Source organism: Electrophorus electricus, chromosome 12 (assembly GCF_041902795.1).
Source record: "Electrophorus electricus isolate QZ-2024a chromosome 12, ASM4190279v1, whole genome shotgun sequence".
Taxonomy (NCBI): domain Eukaryota; kingdom Metazoa; phylum Chordata; class Actinopteri; order Gymnotiformes; family Gymnotidae; genus Electrophorus; species Electrophorus electricus.
In genome coordinates, this window is record NC_137508.1 from 21,195,001 (window position 1) to 21,217,161 (window position 22,161).

General features: G+C 45.6%; 3 protein-coding genes across 20 annotated transcripts in view; 2 read left to right on the forward strand and 1 right to left on the reverse strand.

Moving 5' to 3' along the window:
* Positions 1-530: 530 nt before the first annotated feature.
* On the forward strand, positions 531-11,332 carry pcnx4 (pecanex 4). Its single transcript, XM_027032135.3, has 11 exons — positions 531-642; positions 1,485-2,285; positions 3,879-4,061; positions 4,457-4,995; positions 6,220-6,320; positions 6,590-6,712; positions 7,013-7,373; positions 7,873-7,976; positions 8,261-9,402; positions 9,534-9,720; positions 9,845-11,332. Exons 2-11 carry the CDS (start codon positions 1,582-1,584, stop codon positions 10,094-10,096), a joined length of 3,696 nt encoding a protein of 1,231 aa, XP_026887936.3. The 5' UTR covers positions 531-642; positions 1,485-1,581; the 3' UTR covers positions 10,097-11,332.
* Positions 11,211-21,172, reverse strand: dhrs7 (dehydrogenase/reductase (SDR family) member 7). Of its 6 annotated transcripts, XM_081725092.1 has the most exons (9): positions 20,498-21,172; positions 19,841-20,016; positions 19,211-19,270; positions 14,668-14,820; positions 14,341-14,447; positions 13,854-14,093; positions 13,180-13,302; positions 12,746-12,961; positions 11,211-12,044 (listed from the first exon to the last, which is right to left on the reverse strand). In XM_081725092.1, the coding sequence occupies exons 2-9, from the start codon at positions 19,968-19,970 to the stop codon at positions 11,997-11,999; spliced, it is 1,077 nt and encodes a 358-aa protein (XP_081581218.1). In that variant the 5' UTR covers positions 19,971-20,016; positions 20,498-21,172; the 3' UTR covers positions 11,211-11,996. The 6 variants fall into 6 exon arrangements, with proteins under 6 accessions (XP_081581218.1, XP_081581222.1, XP_081581217.1 ...); XM_081725096.1 differs by lacking the exon at positions 19,841-20,016 and having other exon boundaries at positions 19,211-19,338; positions 20,498-21,158; XM_081725091.1 differs by lacking the exon at positions 20,498-21,172 and having other exon boundaries at positions 19,841-20,196.
* A 128-nt stretch (positions 21,173-21,300) lies between these two features.
* Positions 21,301-22,161, forward strand: part of ppm1aa (protein phosphatase, Mg2+/Mn2+ dependent, 1Aa) — a 49,262-nt gene continuing 48,401 nt past the window's right edge. For all 13 annotated transcript variants that reach the window (XR_004776650.2, XR_004776651.2, XM_081725089.1 and 10 more), the window contains exon 1: positions 21,301-21,637. The gene's annotated coding sequence lies outside the window, so the exon portion shown is untranslated. The remainder of the gene's footprint in view (positions 21,638-22,161) is intronic.

Sequence of the window (22,161 nt, forward strand, 5' to 3'; positions counted from 1 at the left end):
GAGAGAGAGAGAGAGAGAGAAAGAGAAAGAGTGTGTGTGTGTGTGAGAGAGAGAGAGAGAGAAAGAGAAAGAGAGTGTGTGTGTGTGTGTGTGTGAGAGAGAGAGAGAGAGAGAGAGAGTGAGTGAGTATGTATGTGTGGAGAGCTGTAAAATTGAGAGATGCAGAAGCAATTGCAACAGAAGTAGTAGTGATAGTAGTGTTGGGGGGGGGGGGGGGGGGTATACTGGTTGACCACAAACACTATAACCGTTAATTCCACAGGTCAGATTAAATTCAGTGGATTGACGCCCTTTGAATTTCATTTCTGATTTTTGTTATTCTGATTTTGCATGAACCTAACCTAAAAGATTAATTTTCCGCCTCGTAAAAAAAGGATTGAAGCTTGTTTCTTTTCATTTATTTTTTACTTTATTTTTTTGTATGTATAGTCATGCGCGGCAGTATTTACTTGAGGCATCTGATTACCGATAAACCGGTGAATTTGTTGGTGTCTCGGTAATTGAATCACGTGACTCCAGTGTACGGGGCGCTCACATGCACCGTAGCTGGGAAAAGGCCCGTCGGCAACAATGAATGCTGCAGCCGAAATAACGGAAGACCTTCATCTAACGCCCTATTACTCAGACTTATCAAATCGAGAGGTTCGTTTTGCTTTGGTAATCGCTTTTTTGGAGCTGTACTGGTAAAAGACAGTGCCACCCAAACCGCATCTAGATGGTCAACTAACCTAGTACTCAGTTAGCGGCTGTAACGGCTATTGCCATAGTTCGATTAGCATCACTGTTTTATGGCAAATTCCTTGCTAAGAATGTAGTTATCTGGCTAACCATTTCAGTGTTGTTGTCCAGTACGCCACGGTTGTGTTATTATATGAGAGAACTCATTTCTGTTTACGCTGTTCATCCTTTGAAAGGGTCATTGATTAAAGTGATTAGAGTAACGTAGCCTTTTGTTGTCATAGCTACAGTGTTAGCGTTTTCCTTTTAGCTAGCTGGGAGCTAATGTAACGTTAACTAGCTAGCGAGTTATGGGCTGGTAGCTTAGCATCGGTTACTCATCATTCACATTCGTTCCGTTTTAAAGCTGACGGGAGAAAGTGAAAAGTGTGTGAGCTGAGCTGTCTGTGTCTATCTTAGACAACTACCAGGTGCCTACCTTGTCGGTTTCTGGCTAGTTTAGCAGCCTGAAATAGCTGGGAAACAATATCAAAATAAACAATACCAAAATAGTCTCGACCAACAGTCGGGAAATATTCAACGTTTAGGCTATTTTGCTAATCGTGCATGCAGACCGCAGCTGGTTTGTGATCACCTGTGAAAATGACAGGAACCATATAGTACCTAGTAGTCTCATGCTTTGTGGCTATATTTCATTGTGTTTATCCAACTTACGTCAATGGCTGTTAACTAAATACAAAGTTACAACTGGCAGTCAGAGGAGCTTTTCGCTTCTGACTGTTTTTGTGTCTTTTTCTGTGTTTCAGTGAACGGAGCTGCTTGTCTTTTTATAGAGGATGCCTGTGGAAACTCCTGAAGGCTCAGGGAGATGACTGCATCTCTCCCCACTGTGCTGTGTTCAATATGGGCCCTGACGTGCCCCTGCTCAATGACTACAAGCAGGAGTTCTTCTGGAAGCGCTTCCCCCAGACCGTGCTGGGTGGTCCACGACTTAAGCTGGGATACTGTGCACCCCCCTATGTCTACGCGCACCAGCTGGTGCTCTTCCTGACACCATGGCTGCTGGGGGGGGTGGGCACGCTGCTCTACCAAGTTCGACTGCTGGATGACGCAGGAGCTGGTGTCCTCTCAGGGGTGCTCATGCTGGCCGTTGGCGCCGCCCTGCAGGCTCTGGCCCAGCGCGCAGCACGCAGTACAGGGGCGGTACAGAGGTTGCCGGCAGCCAATAACATCCTGGCGGATGAGGAGGAGGTGGAGTTCACAAACTGCGTTGCCCCGGAGACGGTGCATTTCGTGGTGCCAGGCAAGAGGTTCATGGTTAATGTAATCCTGCACACGGCACTGGCCGGAGTTCTGTGCGGCTTGGGGACTTGGTACCTGCTGCCTGACAGGCTGAGTGTGGTGTACGCGGACACGGGCGCGGGGCTAAGTGCTATAGTCCCCGTCTTCGCACTCAGCTGGGTGACCCTGTGTATTGGAGAGTATTCCCTTATTGTGAACACAGCGACGGAGACGGCCACCTTCCAGCCTCAGGACACCTATGAGATCACACCACTCACCAGGCCACTGTACATCCTAGCCTTCATCACTGTGGACCTGGTGCTGAGGTGCATGAACTACAACTCGCACAATTCCCCTTGAGGATGGTCCATTATTTTTAACTTGTGGACCATTTTTCTTTTCCTTCCTTAAAAAGAGCAAAACTAACAGAAGCACATGTGCTACACTTGCATATAAGAATAATATGGCTTACTACATCCTGAGATCTATTATCTCCGGAAGGTTTTTGCCCTGCAGCCCCCCCCCCTCAAGTAATAAATACAATTCGTAAAAACAAAGTTAAACATGGTTGATTTGAATTGAAAACTGTTACAACTGTTCAAAAAACTGTTCAAAGAAATAAAATGGAAAAAGTTAATAAAAGATGCATTAAAAGAAATGTGCAAATTGAACAGATATTGTACATGATATAAAAGTACAGCAAGTAAAATAGTCCATAATTTAAAGTAAAATACTATTTAAGTAAACAAATTGCATAGTTAAAAGTAAAAAACAGTATTTAAAAAATGAGAAACGTATAGATACACTTGAGGCTTGGCAGTACAATTAAAGACCTTAAAGAATAAAAAGGCATTATCTTTCTCCAAATTAAAATTGTTGAGCCCTTTGGTTGTCTGGAACATAATTCCAGGGTTTGGAGCCATGGCAGCAAAAAGCAGCCTTGGAGCTCTTTAGTCAAGTGGTGGGCACCACCAGCATGATTTTATCAGATGATCTGAGGGCTCTTGAGGATACCTGCCTCGTGTTCATACTGCTGAGATGTAGAGGAGCAATACCATGTGAACATTTATGTTAGCAGTAGTATTTTAAAGTTAATTTTGAGTGAGGCAGGCAGCCAGCGTAGCTCTTCAGGGATTGGTGTAATATGCTCTCTTAACTTTGCACATGCTAGGACTCTCTGTAGGCTTTATTACAGTTTTCTAGGGGAGACCTGCTGTCAGAAGGTACAGTAGTCAGGATGTGATGATATAAATGCATGCAGGAGTTTTTAACTGTGTTTCTGTGAGGATACTTCTGACCTTGTTTATGTTAAGATGATGATCGAATGCTCTTCTGTAGACATTGCTAACATGGTGTTTAAAGCTTAGGTCATAGTCAGATTTGACGCCTGGGTTTTTGATATGGTGGTGTGCTTTAACTGAGACTCCAGGTAAGCTTTTGAATCAGTGTGCTCATGAGCATTTATACTGATGATGAGTAGGATGCAGGAAATTATGATCCATCAAGGACTTGATGTCTTCTAGACGGTTAAAATGAAGTCAGTGGAACCCCTTTGGTCAGTGACTAGGGACATTATTTTGTGTCGTCCGCAAAATGGTGAAATGAGAATATATTTACTCACGCTTGTGGTCAATGGAAGCGTATGGAGATTAAAGAGTGCTGGTCCCATAGTCGAGCCCTGAGGGACACCACTGGATAGCTCATGATGTTTAGAGCTGCTCTCATTCAGTGTGGCATATTGCAACTGGTTAGATATGACCGGAACCAGTTCAGAACAATATCAGTTGCTGCATCAAATGCAGCACTGAGGTCAGTGGATTTCAGTGAAGACTAGTGTAATGAAGGACATCAGTTTTGAGAGTGTCACCTCTATTCTCTTTATGTGCCTCACCCTCGCCATCCATCTGCCCGCCCTGCAGGTGCTCAGGTGGAGGCGTGGCAGAGCTGCGGCTGGCAAGTCAGGTGCTGCACGGACTGTTTGTGGTGCTACCACTGCTGTGGGCTGTAGGCATGCTCTCGCCGCTGGACGCGCTTCTGCTCTGGACCATGGAACAGGGTCTGCTGCATGCCCTTGGTGGCTCCCCAATGGCCACCGACTGCAGGTACCCACGCCTGACGCCCTCTCCCCCACGGCCACCCACGGATGTTTGGGAAGGGGGGGGTTGTCCTTCACTTCATATAGTGTTAGAATAACTGGTGGATTTAGTAAATGGTCACCTAATGGTTTTTCCATAAGAAAATGGGCATGTTTATTTATCTTTCTGATCTAGAAGTATTTTAGGTAATCTCAGTTATTGTAATATTTCTCCAGCCTTGTGTGTCACTGAGCTCATATAAATCACCTGTAGGGGCGTGTGTGTGTATGCATGTGTTATTCTCTGTTATGATTGGTGCTAATGTTGCTGGTGTAGCCTACATTTGTTTATTAATGGTGCTTTTGGTTGATGGGGAAATTCCAGTCATAATCTGCAGCTGTGTGTGTGTGTGTCTTCTTTAGGTTGGTGCTCATGTTCCTGGCGTCCATCTGTGTTTCCATCTCTGCATTCTTCATCCCCTCCTCCCTTGGTGTGGTCCTCTTTACTGTTGCCATGGGTTACCTCCTCAGTCAGGACCTTACCCAGATCATGGTGCTCATCAGGGGCACGCAACATGAACCCTCCCCACACAATCCCTCTGTCAGCCTGGGCTGGTGGGCTCTTCCACTCTCCCTCCTCCTCCTGGCTGGGGCCATGACCGAGGCGGGGCTGCTTCACCAGCTTTACCCCAGCCCAGGCAACCTCAGCCTGAGTATGGGCACGGCGGAGGCCTGGGCATGGACCATTGACGCTAAGGGTCCCCAGGCCATGGTGGGCTGGCTCCTCATCGCTCTGTTTGTGGTCACGTGTGGGCTGAGGAAGCTTCAGGGTGCCTGTGTGCTTGGGGGACTTCTCCTGAACCCCCTCTATCCCAGGCAGGTGAGCAGCGTCCAAGCCTTCAGGAGCAAGAGCAGGGGCCTGCGTGCTGCAGGACGCGTGCGGAGAGTGCTGCTCAACCTGGGTGAGGAGCTTCTCTTGTGCTCTGCTGCTCCTCAGTATATGGTTTGATGGTTGGGGTTATGGTTCGTTGAGGTTTAGAGTTAGGGTTATGGTGGATTTAGGGTTTGTGGATGGTTGGGGTTAGGGTTAGTGTTTGTTTAGGGTTGGGGCTAAGGTTTCTGTAGGGTTAAGGTTTGTTAATGTTAATGTTAGGGTTTAAGTTAGGGGTTTGTTTAGGGATGGGTTAGGTTTGGGGTCATAGTACATTCTCTTTTCAATACTGGTCTTGCAGAAGGCTGCAATATGTATTTTTATATTGTGTGGTGAGCATTCCTATGAGTGTGTTTTTGATGTTCTGCTAAATCTTAACAGGCTGGACTTATATATAGTTGTTGTTATTGTTATTATTAATAATTAGAGATGGCCAAAAAAACTGACCTTGTACATTTTTTGAAATGGCTGGCACAATTCTCTTTTCTAAAGAAAATATTAACAACACAAAGCAGCACAGTCGCAGTGTGGCTTCACTGATGTGCTTTTGAGACATTAGAAGATGCAAATTAGAGACATATTCCCCTGGGTTTAACCCTAAACCACTGTGTAGTATTTCAGTCTGAACCATGCAGCTGTAGTTCACAGTACCTGATGTTGAATACAGGAGCATCCCATGGATTTAATGTTGTGCCAAATGTTTCAAGTAAGATGATCAACTTTTACCAACATGTTCAAATTATTATTATCTGGTTTATCAAAATGTTACCTAGTTGTTTTTAATACATAATTTCTCCTGGTTATGTAGCATTATCTATAGTTAAATAGTTCACTGTAAGCTGTTAGCAAGTGGGTTTTCTTTGGCAACTGCATAGCTCCACATAAATGTATCTTAAATTAGGGCGTTAAAGGAGGCCAATATACCATGTTGCTTGCCAAAAGTCAGAAGCAAAACCAAAATCAAAAGAGAGATTCCAAAAGTTTAAAAAAATGCCAAACTGCATCAGCAGTATCTGCAAACAAACAAACAAAAAAAGAAACCAAGACTGGCAAAAATAAGTGTGAATTAGTAGTAATGTTGAAACATTAAGTCCAATTTGATTCTCATTATTTGCATTTTGCAATATTTCTTTCTCTTTGATATTTTGCTTGTGCATTCTATCTGGCACCAAATGGATTCCATATGTGCCAATCAGTGTCCTGCATCCTGCTCCTCATGTCTCGTTCATGTGCTACGTCCCAATCCCTCTTGCAGTGTGTCCGCTCACCATGATTGCATTCCTGGCCATGGATGCGTCGCTGCATGGGCTGCGTAGTGTGTCTCTGGCACTGGGCACCACGCGGGCCTTCCGAGCGGTACGCCCCCATGCTACACTTCCCAAACATGCTAACGTTGTCGGTTAATCATGCGACCGTAAGAAATGGTCTCTCGCTTTCGTGCTCCCTTTTTTTCATTTTTTCTCTAATGCCTTATTCCTTGACAAAGGTTTCCAGTCGTGCTTGCCTACCGAATGTTTTAATTGTTTGACTGTGAAGCACATGGTAAAGCATAAAACCGATTATTTAATATAATGGGGAGTGACCCATGACCCGTGACTCCTGAACTCTCGGCCCATGTGCGATAGGTGTGGCAGAGCTGTGAGGATGCCCTCCTGCAGATGGCGGTGGTTGTGGCGGTGAGGCTGGCAGCCGGAGAAGCCACCGCACCCCAGTGGCACAACCTGGGCGTCGGCATACAGCTCATACTGGTGGGTCAACTTGTCGGCCTGGAGAACCTCAATTTGTTGGCTTACCAACTGTGTTTATTTGTACTAATGCAGACTTGGTACATGTGAGACCTTCTGTAGCTGACCTGGTGGAGCAGGTTGAGCAAGGTGCTAACATGAAATGGGTTCGATTCTGAGGGAGCACATCTACTCAAACATATCCAAGCTGCTCTGGATATGCGAGTCTGCCAAATGCCGTAAATGTAACAGCGTAGCCCTTGGAGGCTGCAGGGTGTCATATGATTATTTTTCTCTCTCTCTCTCTGCACCTCCATCTGCTAGGTGTCCCTGGCGTCCGACCGTCTCTCGCAGTTCCTGGCGAAGCTGAGGTTCGCCCTGACTGTCCTCGTCACGTCCTGGACAGAGTCGAAGCAGCGCAGGCAGGCGGCCGGCGCGCTGCTGGCGTTGAACGGAGCGCTGTGCCCGCTGCTGCTGTCCGTGGTGCTAATCGCCGCTCTGCTGGCTGCTCCCCTGCTCCCGCTCTTCACACTGCCTGTCTTCCTGGTGGGCTTCCCCAGGCCGCGGCGATCGTGGCCTGGGACGCCCGGCATGGCCTGCCCCTGCCCAGACTCTGTCTACTACCAGCAGCTCAGCAGCAGGCTAGCAGCTGCGCTGAGTGGCGCGCTTGCGGATGGAGCGTTGGGTGAGGGGGACGGGCAGACACACACACACACACACACACACACGCACGCACGCATGCACGCACAGGCCAAAAAAGTCTTCCTGTTTCTAATAGACTTCCTATCCAAATAGACACAGACCCAGAGAGAGAGAAAGTTTAATTCATTCGTTTATTAATAAGCCAACAAATTAGCCTTGTTTTGCTAAACAAGCTGTCTGTGCATGCTGTGCAGTCAGTGTTGCGTCCCGTCTTTGGGGACAGCAGTGGGGGTGGACGCTGTGTCAGTGCGCAGGGTGACGAGGCATGGTGCAAATTTACACAGACGTCCCTGTGGAAGTGTTAAGGACACAGCAGGGAACTGCCTCAGAGACAGCTTTTTTAACACTGCATTTCGTACTTATGCTTGCATACAAATCAGACTGAGGGGAGAAAACCACGTACTATTTAATTTTTATACAAAGGATTATGTAACTAAGAATTTTGTGTGTGTTTTGTATGTGTTTGTGCATGTGTTTTTCAGGTTCTTGTTCTCCTGGTTCTCATTTCCTTTGCCGGTTCCAGGATCGCGTGGTGTGGATCACTGTTCTGGAGAGAGGCTATGGCTATTGGACCGTCAACATTAAGGTACTGGGAATCGATGTGCCGAAAATGATCTGGGGGATTGAACCAGGGTCAGTTCTCCAAAGGGAATAAAATAACTACATTTTCCATGGATGAATGAATTGAATGTCAATCTTGCATTGAAGCAAGCGTTCTGGCTTCTTGAATTAACCTGTTGCGAAATGACGATTACACTTGTGCAGGACCTTTTTCTGTTTTGGTTCAGTATTGCGCCCCCTGTTGACTGTATATATAGTGTTTCAAGGGTGGGAATGATGTGACTGTTAATGTAGATTTTGCATGTGTAGGGTTTAGAGCTACAGGAGACGTCCTGCCATACGGTGGAGGCTCGTCGGGTGGACGAGGTGTTCGAGGGCGCGTTCGATCAGCTGGAGCGCCGCGGCCGTCTCAGGAGGTTCCTTAACCCCCACTGGGGCAACGCCCTCACGCCCTGCTCCGCCCTCCCCGTTAGGGTGTACTCCGATGCCCGCAACGTCCTGACGGGCATCGTCGATTCTCCCGACCACCTGCGCCAGCTCCGTTCGGATTTTCTGAAGACTATGGTGTGGGTCCTGTTGCGTCACTGCTTACAGGACAAGTCTTGCAGCAGCTGCAGGGTCAAGGTGCACTCTGTGCAGGCCTCCGGACGCAAGTCCCAGAGCTCCCAGCATGGCGTGCTGGACGAGCCTGGCCCGGGTGATGCGAAAACGGGCGCGGCCTCCCAGGGAAGCCCCGACTCCATTTCCTCCTCCAACCTGAGGGGGCAGGACAGCTTGAGCCTGTCGTCATTCGCCGATTGGTCGGACGAGGACGACCTGTTCGGTCCCGTTCCCGCACGGAAGCCAGCGAGGATGATTATGGTGCGGACAGAGGTGGGGTATCCTCGCGAGGAGTTGGGCATGTCTCTGCCGGGCGCTGTCGAGATCCACAGCCTGTACGAGAACGTGGCACTGGCGTCCCTCCCCACGCTGAGGCCGCTTGGTCTGGGCCTGGGCCTGCCTGTCTCAGACAGAGGCAAGGACAATCAGCTTCCTGCCAGCCCCACCACCACCACTTACCCCCAGCCGCTCCGCTTTACCTGCCCCCATTCGGAGAGCCTGTCCCTGGCAGTGGCTTGGCATGCTGCCCCTCTGCCCACCTCCAGGCTCCAAGCCCTGCGTGCCTACTTCCCAGAGGACTGGTTCCACTACTGCCTCTCCCGGCTGGCAGGGGAAGGCTTCTGGGAGGGCGACCCTGAGCAGGTGTGCAGAGCTCTGCAGCAGGACCAAGCACTGAAGGAGATGTACACCCAGGTGGCGTTGTCGTGCGCTGTAGCCCTGGGGGCAGATGCCCCGGTACTCAGTCCTAGCATGCTCTTCAGGGCGTACTGTGGAGACGCACCATGGCCTGACGGACTTGAAGGGCTCAGAGCCAATGAAGAGCTGTATCAGCTAACCCTCAGGGCTTTTAGGTAAACATATCGCACACAGGGAGAATAGGAAATTTGGCATAATGACATACAGATGAGCAGGAAAAATGTTGTTAAGGATCATTTTTGTGACCGCACAATACAGTAAAGTATTTGTGTGCGTGTGTGTATAGGTACAGTGTAAAACTGCTAATAGACCAGGTGTCTCTGGGCCCGCTGGAAAGTCTGGATGAGATGTACACCACTCTCCAGGATTACCATATCAACTGGTTCATTGGTCTTGCAACGGAACGTGGTTGGCATGACTCTATTCTCGAAGAGAAGCCTTTCCTTTTCTCTCTGGGACACGATCTCACCATGGTGACTATGCTCAGTGTTACATAGCTGAACCACGTTAACCTAGCCGATCTGACTCTGTGTTACTTCTAACTCTTCTTTCTCATCCCCTTTATCTCTTTTTCAATCTTCTTCTCTCTTCCTGTAGGGTACGTATACAGGTCGAGTGCTCTCTCTGCAGGAGCACCTGGTGCAGGTTGGGGTTCTGAATGAGGAGGGTGTGCGGGGGCAGTGGGCGAACCTCTCCTGGGAGCTGCTCTACGCCACCAACGACGACGAGGAGCGCTACAGCATCCAGGCCCACCCCATCATGCTGCGCAACCTGACTGTGCAAGCGGCCGACCCCCCGCTGGGCTACCCCGTCTACTCCTCTGCCCCCGCCCACCTGGGATGCTTGTGACACATGCCCTGCCTTTGCTAGCTCCGCCCTCCGCCAACACCTGTCACACATCTGGAACGGGTTTTCCTCCCCCCATCTACCTGGCTACCGGCGCCGTTCCAAGGAGACTCGCTTGTGTGCCGGGTTCTGATGGGATCCATGAGCTCACGAAGGACAAGTGTGAATGAGGGTTTGCAGTTATTGCCTGTCGGTCTATGTATGCTGTGATGTTTACAGACAGTGACCCTCACAGGAAATGAAATTTATATGCACTCATAACTCTGTAGCTGTTCTAATTGCACATTTCAGAACACACACACACACACACACCTGACATTACAGTGGTTATGATGCACTAAAGGAGTGACGAGTTTTGTTTTTTTTTATTGCTAACATACATGTTGAAGATGGCTCAGACACCTTGCCTTGGCTGAGTGTGGCTAAATGATATTAGAATCACAGCTATGCCATGGAATAGGTCATAAACTCCAAAATGCTTAACGACGCTGAAAGCGCTCTATTGTGGCACGTTTTAATTTCCGTATCAGGGCTGTAACATGTCCTGCTTTTGGGCCCTTTATGTGTGTGGGTCATTTCAAATCACCTCAAATAAGACAGATAGCCATCACAGGCCTTCGAATTATTACCGTACCAAGTCAGACTAAAGGTACTGCTTTTGGTAAAAGTCTGCACGATACACTAAAGCAAAAGAGAATTTCTTAGACATTTATTCAGCAGTTTTTTGAATATATGTGTTTTTCTTCATTACTAGAATTACTTCAATACTATATGACTCGCCGATCTTGGTTTAAAACTAGTTTAAAGGTGCCCTATGGAGTTGCTGATTACGGGTTAAAGGTACCACCACACCAAACGTGTATGCATTCTTAGCCCACCCTCTCCCCTCAGTTTGTCTCATGGAATGACAAGAATATTAAATTATATAATGTATAAATCTGGCCATTTTGAATGCTAAAAGGAAAACTCTGTTGTCATCTTCTTCCATTTCTGCCATTACTGCTGAGACTACAGTGCTTCCAGGATTTGGCATGTTATTTATTTGGTCTGTTCCCATGCTAAATTTGTTTTTATTGTATATAGTACACAGAGTGAGAAAAGGGGGAAGAATGTGTAATTTATGTGGATTGCAAGGATGTGCCTTTGACTTTTATTTCATAAATGTTAAAAGTAACTTTTTTGGACCCATTTTTACAGGTGTAAAATTGATCTTACATTAAAAATGAATTTTCTCCTGTACATCACTTTCTTTCAGATAAATGCATATATGCGCAGGGCATCATATGTATGTGAGATGCAGGTTTTGGTTACTTTGGGTTATTTTGACCATTTGTTTCATTGAAGGGCTACAACTAGTACAGGAACACCAATGGCAGGCTAAGTAACTCGCATGCATAGCCTTAGCAAAACAAACCATTCTTTACTAGAAAGATGGGGATTTGTGTCTATAAACTCCTTTAATGTATGTAGTCCTGACCATTACAGTCCTTTTTTAATCTAGGTCAACTTTACAAGTCTTGTAGACTGATCCACTCAACAATTTACAAGAGTAGACTCAGCTCTTACCTAATGAGACATTTGAAGCTTGTCTAAGGTAGCAGTTACAGAAGCCCCCTTCCTTAGTACTATGCCCTTAGAGTTCAGAGATTACCTTTCTCAAATACAACTTGAGTGTTCCTTGACGTGTGTACCTGATAAGAAATGGAAAATGTCCTAATGTTTACATTAATATATGAATATGTAATTTTAATTTTTTTTTTTAAATGTTTAAAAATGTCCTAGTTTCAGAATGTTTCAGTGCTTGTGCCAGTGCTACTCCTTGCACTGCGTTATGCCTTGTGAAGTATGAAGCTTCAGGTGAGAACATCACAAGGGCTCAGTACATGTAGGTTCTTGGAGGTTCTCAGGTAGTCTTGACCTTTGCCTTGGTGAAGTATGCAGAGTCTGCATCCTGAAAATGACAAGACACAGTCACGTTTGCCTTAACCTTTCTGTGCAGGGCCCAGCTATCCCTGTCCACAAGAGATAATGACAAACATGATCTGACTCATCCCTACCACTGTCTGTGTGGAAGAATACATGAGCACCACAGCCAGACCGCTGAGCTCAAAAAGGCCCCTGATGACACCTGACTGTTTGCTTGCCTCAAGTAAAGCCAAGGTCAGGTCAAAGTCTGCGTAGGTCTCCTAATTGCCCTGCTTCTCCACTGCATAGCTGTTTCCTTATAAGCAACACTGCACAATACCAACACTAAGCCCCTGTCGTATTACAAAAGCACTACTCAGCTTTTGCCTACAAGTGGAAGACTAAATATATAGTCAGGTTATTTGACAGGTGTCTTCACCGAGTTGAACGAGGCACTGCACTTCAGAAGGGGTGTACTCTGGTTTTCACTCAGGTTCACCACAGAGTCCACTGTAGTCTGGTGAATCCATGGCTCAAACCAACTCCAGCGCCATAGGACTTGAGTCAGGCTGCTCCCTCACTACACAAGCACTGAAGTGCTTTTGCCGAAGTTTAAGTCAGCTCCCAGTCAATACATCTCTGCATTATCTGGTGCCAACTGTTCTTCATTAACCAGGCTTCGATAAGCGGGCCCCAGAGTTATCAGCTCAGCAGTTGTGGAGGTAGAAACCTGTGCTGGGTGCTCACCAGACCAGCCTTGAAGTTCTGCACACGCTTCTTCCCCAGCATGTTGGTCATGTACCAGGCAAGGGTGGGTGCATACTGCCAGAGGTAGAACATGAGCAGGAAAGGCTGCTGGGCGATCCACATCTCCTTCACTCGATTGGACAGTCCGGCCAGGATGAGGCACACGCAGCGCTCAGTGGTCATCTTGTGCATCTGGTCGCCAGCGCTGGACACAGGCTTTACGGGGGGGGGGGGGGGGGGAGAGAGAGAGAGAGAGAGAGAGAGAGAGAGAGAGAGAGAGAGAGAGAGAGAGAGAGAGAGACAGAGACAGAGACAGAGACTGACTCAAGGGGCAAACACAGGTCAGGGAGAACGAGAAAGACAGAAACCAAGGCCTAGACAGATCTGCATACTCTCAAGGCGTGGACTGAATGGCCCATGTGTGGCTAAAGTACCTTATCTGGCTGCTCGGTGAAAGCGTTCTGCACGATCTGGGAAACAACAGGTCCCGGGCAGATCATGATGACGCTGATGTCTGGGTAATCGGTCAGCTCTGAACGCAGAGTGTTGAAGAAGCCCTTCAGCAAAGCCATACCAGTATGTAAATGTAATTTAGTTTTTTAGTATGTAAATAAGATTTACAATCTTTTTTCATGGGAGTTCTGGTACTCCGAGGAAAAACATCACAATACTGAAAACAAACAAAGAACATCAAAGCAATGTTCAAGAAAATTGGAAAATTAGCTCCAAATACTGAGTTATTCCAACATAATAAGGGTCTGAGCTAATGAGATTCAGTAGAAGTCCTCCCAGGATGGACCGAAGTCCATTTGTTATGGGTCGCTGTTTCATCACACTTACAAAACAAATGGAAACCTTTAAACGCAATGCACACTGCATTCATAAAGATGAGCAACCTAATGATATAGAATCACAACATGTTAGGGGATTACAGACACGATCATACAATTCACAGTATAATCAATCAATTGAGATGTGCTTAAATTCTTAAATTTGAGAACCTACTTTTTTCTTAAAATGAAAAATGTAATAAAGCATAATGTGCAAGTTTGCAGGTGTTGTTCTCTCTCACTCTCCTGCCGTTTCCCGCTGCCCCACTCCCTCTGACCTGCAGCGCGTGCTTGCTGGCGCAGTACCCCGTCGACAAGGGCGCCGCAGCCAGACCGGAGATGCTGCTGACGGTTGCTATGATACCGCTGCCATGGCGCGTCATGTGGGGCAGGACCTGCTTGGTTACGGACACGGTGCCCAAGTAGTTCAGGTCCATGAGACCTTGGTACACCTCCATGTCCGTGTCCACGCACAACGAGCGCTGGCTGCGGCCTCCGTTGTTAATCAGCACATCTACCTGGAGGCCCCCGGAAAAGCAGAAAAAATGAATTCTGTTATAGCCAGACAATGCAAAGGTAGCGTTTTGTTTTAGTGTGTGAAATCTCCTCCCACTCAAATCATTCATTCAACCTTTAACGACTGCTTAGTCAAATGCGAACTGTGATCCACCAAGCTGAATTTCTGGACAGCCTCCAGACACAAAGGGGAGCTTGGGTATGGTGCCAGTAAGGATAGTCAGTGCACTTAGACAGAGAGACTCTCACGTTGCTGAAGTGTTGCAGTACAGCGCGGGCCTTCGCTGGGTGGGACGCCCTGTCCAGCAAATCGAGCGGAAGCACAAGAATATCCTTTTCCTCTAGAGTGGAGCGCTCTGATGGATGTGAAGAGTGGTGGGGTGGGAAGAAGAGGAGAAAACGGGTAAACGGGTATTTACGGGCTTGAAGTGATGCATTAAAAGCGCCAACTACCCAGAAGAGTTGTCATGCTTTATACAGTAGTGGGTGCCCAGGTACAATATTGTTCTATTATATCATAGTATTGACTTAGATTTAGAGTGATTCTTCTAGAAAACTCCTTCAGAGACCCCCTACCTAAACAACTTTGCTTCACCCTCCGGAGCTCCTCCTCTCGGCGGGCAGAGAGAACCAGTCGTGCGCCGGCTGCAGCGAGCTGATAAGCTAGCTCTTCCCCGATGCCACTCGAGGCTCCAGTGATCCACACCACTTTCCCTCGCATGGCCACCTCTACGGAGCAGAGCAGACGCAATGCAGTTAACGCTCTGTAATATTGTTCATTGTACACAAGTGATTTTACACTAGGTCACAATGAAGCAATTCAATAATCCTTTAGGGCTCAGGTGCACATGCAATTTAAACCCGGCGAAATTCAACAACTTGCAACTTCATGGAGTCTTTTTGATTGTAATACTGTGGACAGAGTGAGTGTGTGGAGGGCATGGTGAAGACTCCCAGGATACTGTGTGCTTCCCTGCAGTTTGTGAATAAGTTAAAACGTAATATTTACTCTAAAAAAAAAAAAGATTGTTGATTTGTTTGTAAATGTGTTTATTTGCTTGAACTGTCTCTCAGTTTAGATTTTTAGAATGTCACCCTCATGTGTGTGTTTTGTAGTTGCACCCCACCCCCTCACCTAACTTTCATTCTCTCTTATTGCTGCTACTATTGTAAAATAAACTATTCGTTTATCATTTATCAATTGCTTCTCTGCCTTTTGGCTAAGATCAAGAGGTAGAGTCGTGATCAACTCTCTGGGTTTAGAAGGTTGCCTTGGTTGTGGCTTCAGTCAATTCACATCAAAGAGATACCTTGGGGAGGTAAAGAAGACAGGTTTGTAAAAACAATTGGATTGTTTCAATTTTGGCTGGGGCTTTTGGGCAGGTTGGTGGTTTTTGGGTTTGTGATGTGGAGGCAAGTTAGAATCACTTGAAGGCAAGTCTTGCTTTGATTACTTATAAGGTTTATTCTATATATGGTGGGCTTTAAGCTGTGGGTGTTTTCACCATGTCGATGTGAGGAGGCCCCACAGTGTTCACTTTCATTTTAAAGAGGGGAGTGATGGTATCTTTTAAGTATGTCAAGGTCAGACCTCTCAAGGAAGTTACTCCAAAGCATTTTGGGTTGTAGTCCCGATACTTTGAATTGTGTTTTTGTGTTGCACCAAAATATAGGCTTTGATGCGAGTTTTAAGTCTGCCATGTTGTTAAACACATTTTGGACTAGGTTTGAAAGAGTAAGGGAGCATTTTGATATGTTTGTAGAGAAGCTTGCAGATAATGCCAGGAAAACAGTAGTTGTAATAATATTTAATGCAACCATTTGTGGCGAGGATAATTGTGCATAGTTAGGGAGGTTTTGCTCAGTTGAAGGACCACCAATGAAAGTTTTAGATGAGGATTGGATTTGGAATTGTGCATGGAGAGTGCTTATTCATCAATAGCCTGACCCAAATGGGTCTCAAGGGTTGTAGCACATACCGCATATTCTAATTTTTGGAGAGAAAATTAGCTTGTAGGAGGTGTGGGGTGTTTGACCATTTGGTGAAAGCATGTACAAAGGTCATGCTTGAAGCGTGGAGAAATTGGACATACTGTTGAGCAGCGTCCCAATGGCAGATAGTGTCATCTCTGTGGGCCAACAGAGTTAGGGCTTCTCATTTTGTGGGTAAATCAGGGGTTCAGGCTGCAAGAGACCAAAGAAGGGAGGAGGGGCCAGAGGTTTTGGCGGGAATCTCAAACCATTCCCCGCCAAACAAGGCAGGTGGGCAGGAAGTATAAGGGGGCATTTGTGTAAAGGAAGAAATGGTAGAGAAGCAACAGGAGAGATAAGAAACGATGGGAGCCCAGAGGGTTCTAGAGACACCCTGTCAGCTTTAATCACAGTCTCAGAGGAGGAAGAGGGGGATGCGGTAGGGGGACCCTCCCGTGTACACAATTAACAATGAGGATGGCTGAGTCACCCCTGGAGGGCCAAAGGGGAAAGAAGAGCTCGATTGGAACAGGAGAGTTCCTCTTCTTGCGAATCGGTTAGAAAATGGCCATCTGATTCACGTAATGAAATATCTTTTTTACATTTTCCAGATCCTCAACTCCAAAACAGGTAATGCAACAGCAAGAGCAACAATTGAGCAGAGATATAAATGTGAAGGAGGAACAGATATCTGTGGAAATTGGACAAGTATGAGTTTGGTCAAGTATGAGTTTATCAGTAGATATAACTGTACTCCAGGAATGTTAATTGCCTTTTTAAAAACCATATAACAGAGAGGTGGAAAGAGGGTCACTTGCTGTGGAGCGGCTCCAATTTTACCCGGGCAGGGATGGCAATTTTAATTCAAAATCCAAATGTTATTGTCAAGGAGAGCACAGTGGTGAGAGGCACTTTTAGCAAATGTAACTTTTTTAGGTAAGAATTTAAAAAATGTTTTAAACATAAATGGGTTTACAGAATAAAAATGATAGATGGGACCTTCTGGAGGAACTGCTGCCCCACATGTTGGGGAGGACCCTCTTAGTGGGTGGATATTTTAATTGTGTTTTAGACATGGTAGATAGACAAAGGACAGGTGAGGATTTTAAGTTAGACAAAACATAGCTTTTATTACAAGGCTTTAATGGGGATGGCAGTAGAGCTTCTTGTATTGATTATACGAGACACTGCCCCGACAGATGTTAGATTAACTCCGGTCTTCTTCTTGGACCACGTAATGTTGACGTGCACCTTTTTCCTTACCAATGTGAAGGTGGGAGGAGGGTTATGAACTGTTCTTTGTTTGAGGATGAGGTGGTAAAAATGGAATATAGGGAGCAATATAGGCAGTAACAGACTCTTCACGACTTCTATGATCCACGGGTTTTGTGCTGGAACATGATAAAGCACAAAAGACAGGACCAAGGCTTTCTGTAGGAGGATTGGGAGGGGAAAAAGGTGATGGGTAGATGACATATGATGGAATTGCAGAGGAGATGGCAATTGGTATTTTAAATTGATAAACGAGGGTTATGGTTTTAAATAAGAGTTAGTGGAAGTAGAAGATGGCAGTGGTGATGGAGGAGCAGAGTAGGGGGTGATCGAGAAGCAGGGAAAAAGAGGTGGAAGAAGGGGAAAGATTTCTTCAAGAAAATTATGGATAAGGGGAAGGTTGTAATAGAGTTTAAAATCAGAGAAGGAAGGATGGTGACAACCTTTGAAGAGGTAATAGCAGTTGTGGAGGATTTCTCTGGGGATCTACACAAAGGTGAAGAAATACATTGTGGGATTTTGAAAGAAGTTTTAAATTTGGTGAAAAATGTTAACGACAAGGATGCCTTAAGGAAAGATTTTTCATTCACAGAATTCCATGATTGTTTAAGATGTTTTAGGAAGGGGAAGGCCCAGGGGTGGATGGGCTTCCTATAGAATATTATTTAACCTTTTGGAATCTTTTAGCACAGGATTTATTGGATGTTTTTTAAAGTTTACCAGATAGTTTTTGGAACGGGTGTTGTCTCTTTGTTGTTTAAAAAAAAAATGATAGGATGGATTTTAAAAACTGGAGGCCGATTACCCTTTTAAACTGTGACCTCAATCTTTTTAGTAAATCTTTAGCAATAAGGAAGTCCCAAGGTTTTAGCAGATATAATTCACCAGGATTAAGCCTGCGCAGTTCTGGGAAGGAAGAGCACAGGCAGCCTTATACTTTTTAGAGACATCATCTGTTACGCGAGAGACAGAAATTTTCTACTTGTAGTGTTACATTTAGATTTCAAAAAGGCTTTTGATCGGGTCTCGCACCAATACCTGTTCCAGATATTGCCAAAAATGGAGTTCCCAGAGCAGTTTTTGAAGTGGGTGGGATTGGTGTATGAGAATATTACAAGCAGAATAATTGTAAATGGCATCATGTCAAAAACGATAGAACGATTCTCCCCTTCCTTATGTGGCATGTGTTGAGCCACTTGCGCTGTGCTTGAGAAGGGATGAGTGGATGCAGGGGGTTAGGGGTTAGTTCCAGGGATCCAGTTTGTCTGCAGCACGGGTGTGGCACGCCCGAGAACCGGCACCCTGTGGAGCCCATATCTACAAGGAGGGGAAGCCCCCAGGCTGAATTATCAGAGAGCAGGCTGGGATGGTGCCATAATATCACATCAGCCCATTTCGCAGTGCTCTGGCCCATTCTAAAACAGCAGAAAAAAAACACCATTTGGCCTTCCAAAAACCTGCTGGTGGAGAAGCTTGTAGGCAACACTGCAGGCTTGGGAGAGGCTGGTAAAGTCGGTGTTAACGGGGGTACGTCATATAGCACCAGTCGGAGGAAGGTGCCAGGGCCACTGTTTAGGGAGATCAAGGGGGCCACAGACCCTGGCTGCCCACAAATGCATCCCTTTAACATTGGCGAGGAGCAGTGGAGCTGCAGTTTAATATGATCTCCGCTGAGACTGAGACAGGTCTAGTGCTAGTGGTGGTGAGCACCAACTATCCCCCTATGGATGGGGCACAGCAACCCAGTTGTTGTTGTTTTTTTCTTTCTAAAGATTTATTTATTTAAAGGATGATGTGTTTTTGTGCAGAAAAGTAATTTCTATTTTGGTTTTAAACTTCTATCTTAGTTAAAAAAACAACAACAACAAAAACCCACCTGTGTATATGGACCATGGTAGGACTTGGTGTGTCTCTGTGGTGGGCAAGGTATATACCCCTATTAGGAGGAGACACTTCTCGGTTTTTTTATACTGTCTTTGTACAATTGAAACTGTGGCAATAAACCTATAAAAGAAAAAGACAATAAAAATTGTTTATTGTATAGAGAACGCTATTTCTGGGCCCTTTCTTCTACGCCCACAACACAATATTTATAGAAATGAAATAAAATTGAGACTTATAAACTCGGCCTACAATAGGCAAATTTTACTTAGCGTCACATGGTGTACTCAGAATACCCAAGTGCAGAGAAACGCCCAAAGCCCTGTTGCAACACTTTGCGCAACAGTGCAGTCCAGGGCACCGTTTAACGGAAAAAAGTCACACATTATCATCAGCGATTGCTTAGTGTATTCAGTCCTGTCCATTTAGTTGTATTCACTACACTCTGATGACTGACAACATGGGCGAGCAAATTATTACATTACTTCCATCTGCTAATGTAAGTTATCCTGCCTACAGACTAAACTGTGAACGTTGTAATTATCAATTCCACATATGAACATTTATCACAGAATGCTAATTCACAGAAGACACGCCACAGAACTGAACAATGTGCGAATATTACCTGGTTTACTACCGAACCTAGCTGCCCATAGCAAAGTGAAGTCTGCGTCAGCGAAGATGAAGCGAATCATCTGAACTAAGAGGTAGACTCCGCAACCCAAGAAGATGATGCAAGTTAGGCAGATATCCATAAGTTTTTGGTGATGCACAACGGATAATCGAAAGGCAGATAAAGGCCTGATACAGAAAAGGCAGATACAGAATCTAAGTCTCAACGAAGCGCCAATGATTGTATTTGAAATTATGTTAGACTGATGGTAAAACTGGCTGTGTCTCTAGTAGTTATCCACACGTCAACTACAAGCAGAATATGGAAACCCAATGTAAATTATTTGCTTCAAGTGCAGTTTAACCCATGACCCGGAAATACAATTCAACCAATAAGCAAACCAAAAAATTAAAAACCCGCTTCGTTAATCATGATCAAATTGTAGTTACGCTGATGAAAAATAAACGTTTACACATGAAAAATGTCAGCATTTATGATAGTAAACAACACATATACGCTGTGCGATGTTTAACCCCCTTATTCGCCAACGCCCCATAGCGTGCCCAAACTAGCATACTGAAATAAATTATTGATAACATCCAATATTCTTAAAGTACAGTACATTTATCAACATAACATTTCTTAGGACTAATACAAGTACCTACTTACCGATTTTCAGCCGTCTACGTGCATCTGCTCGCCAGAAATCGCACGCTGAAGACACAGTGTTTTTCGGGTAAATTTCCACAACGTGCCTGCCCTTTTAAGTGGCCTTTTAAAACATTCTTCCGGTATAAGATAAGTTCAGATTTTGTCATAGAAAGTTCAATTACCATCAAAACAACTGTGTGACATGTTTAAATGGTATATAGAATGTTAGTAAAGTTCTTTAATTGCGTGCTCACTTCTTTGCGTAAAAACACGCATACACAGATGAAATTATCACCAAACAGCTCTGGAGTTCTCGTCACGCGTTAAGCGGCATAAGCTGTAACTCATTCTTCTAGTCCCTATCTTTTGCAGCAGTATTATTTTGTACTGCGTAACCTATCGGGAATACACTGGCAGGTAACCTTAGGAGAATGCATTCGCCAGCTAGTATACCAGTATTATACACCAGTACACACGTTATGACACCTTAGCCCATTCAGTCACCACACTAAAACGCGACATATCTGAAACGTCGGTGCTATTCTTCAATAACAATCACTGGAACGATCAGCGCAGTGCCGTACTGAAGTCGATGACGTCATTGTTCCAAGTACGCAACCTACTGAATGGACATACGGGTCCTCGCTCTCCGGATCAGCATAGCGCTGTACTGAAATGGATGACGTCATTGTTTCAAGTACGCAATCGGCTATATACATCCGGGTCCTGGCTCTCCCGATCAACACAGAGCCGGACTGAGAAGGATGACGTCATTGTTTCAAGCATGCAACCTGCTGAATATACATCCGGGTCCTGGTGCTCCCGTTGTTGGGTTGTTAGGTGCTGGTTTTAGTGGGAGACTGGCGTGGAGCGACTAGGATAGAGCGTTGTGATACAGTACAACGTTTAGAAATAATCTTACCCATTTTAGATTTACATTCACGTCGCCTAATGAGTTCAAATATGCATCCCTGGTTTACAAAGAACGGGGAGGTCCATTCTCCTACAAACTGAATACAGAGCTAGCTAGGCAATTTCTCCCTACACAAACAAGCCAGAGCTAGCAGTCCCTTTCCAACACCTCGTTTGACTTTATCCGCTATTTCTCCCTCTTTCTGCTTTTTTCACTACTTGCTACAGGCCTCTCTTGGATTTTCGGTAAGTTTCTTTTGCCCTTGTTAACACGAAGCCTCCTTCTTCTCGGTGTTGCTAGCCTTTTAGCGCCCTTTCTGTAGTAGAGACGTGTGTTGTGTTGGCTATGCGGAGTTTTACCAACCAGCTAAGTTAGCGTAGAGAGCTAACGCTAGCTAGCTAGCTAGTATGGCAGGCCTGCAGTGATGGCGAGGTTCAAGGGCCAAGGCTCGACACAATAGCATTAGCCATTTGTTTACACGGGTTTAATCTGCAAGCTAACTCTCCTTAATCAAAATCCTTGCCGGAGCTATTTGGGGATATATTTCTGATCACTCTTTCTTGGTCTCCTACGCGATACCATACACAAAATAATGTACACTGTCGTACAGTCTAAGTTTGACAGTTTGCTATCGAGCTGCTAAGCGTTGAAAACGGCTTGCTGTGAAGCTAACTAGCTAGCTAGCATGCTGGCTACAACATTACGTAATGCGTTTATTTCAGCGATTGAAGGAATACGATTGAATTACGACAGTTAACATCGATTCGAG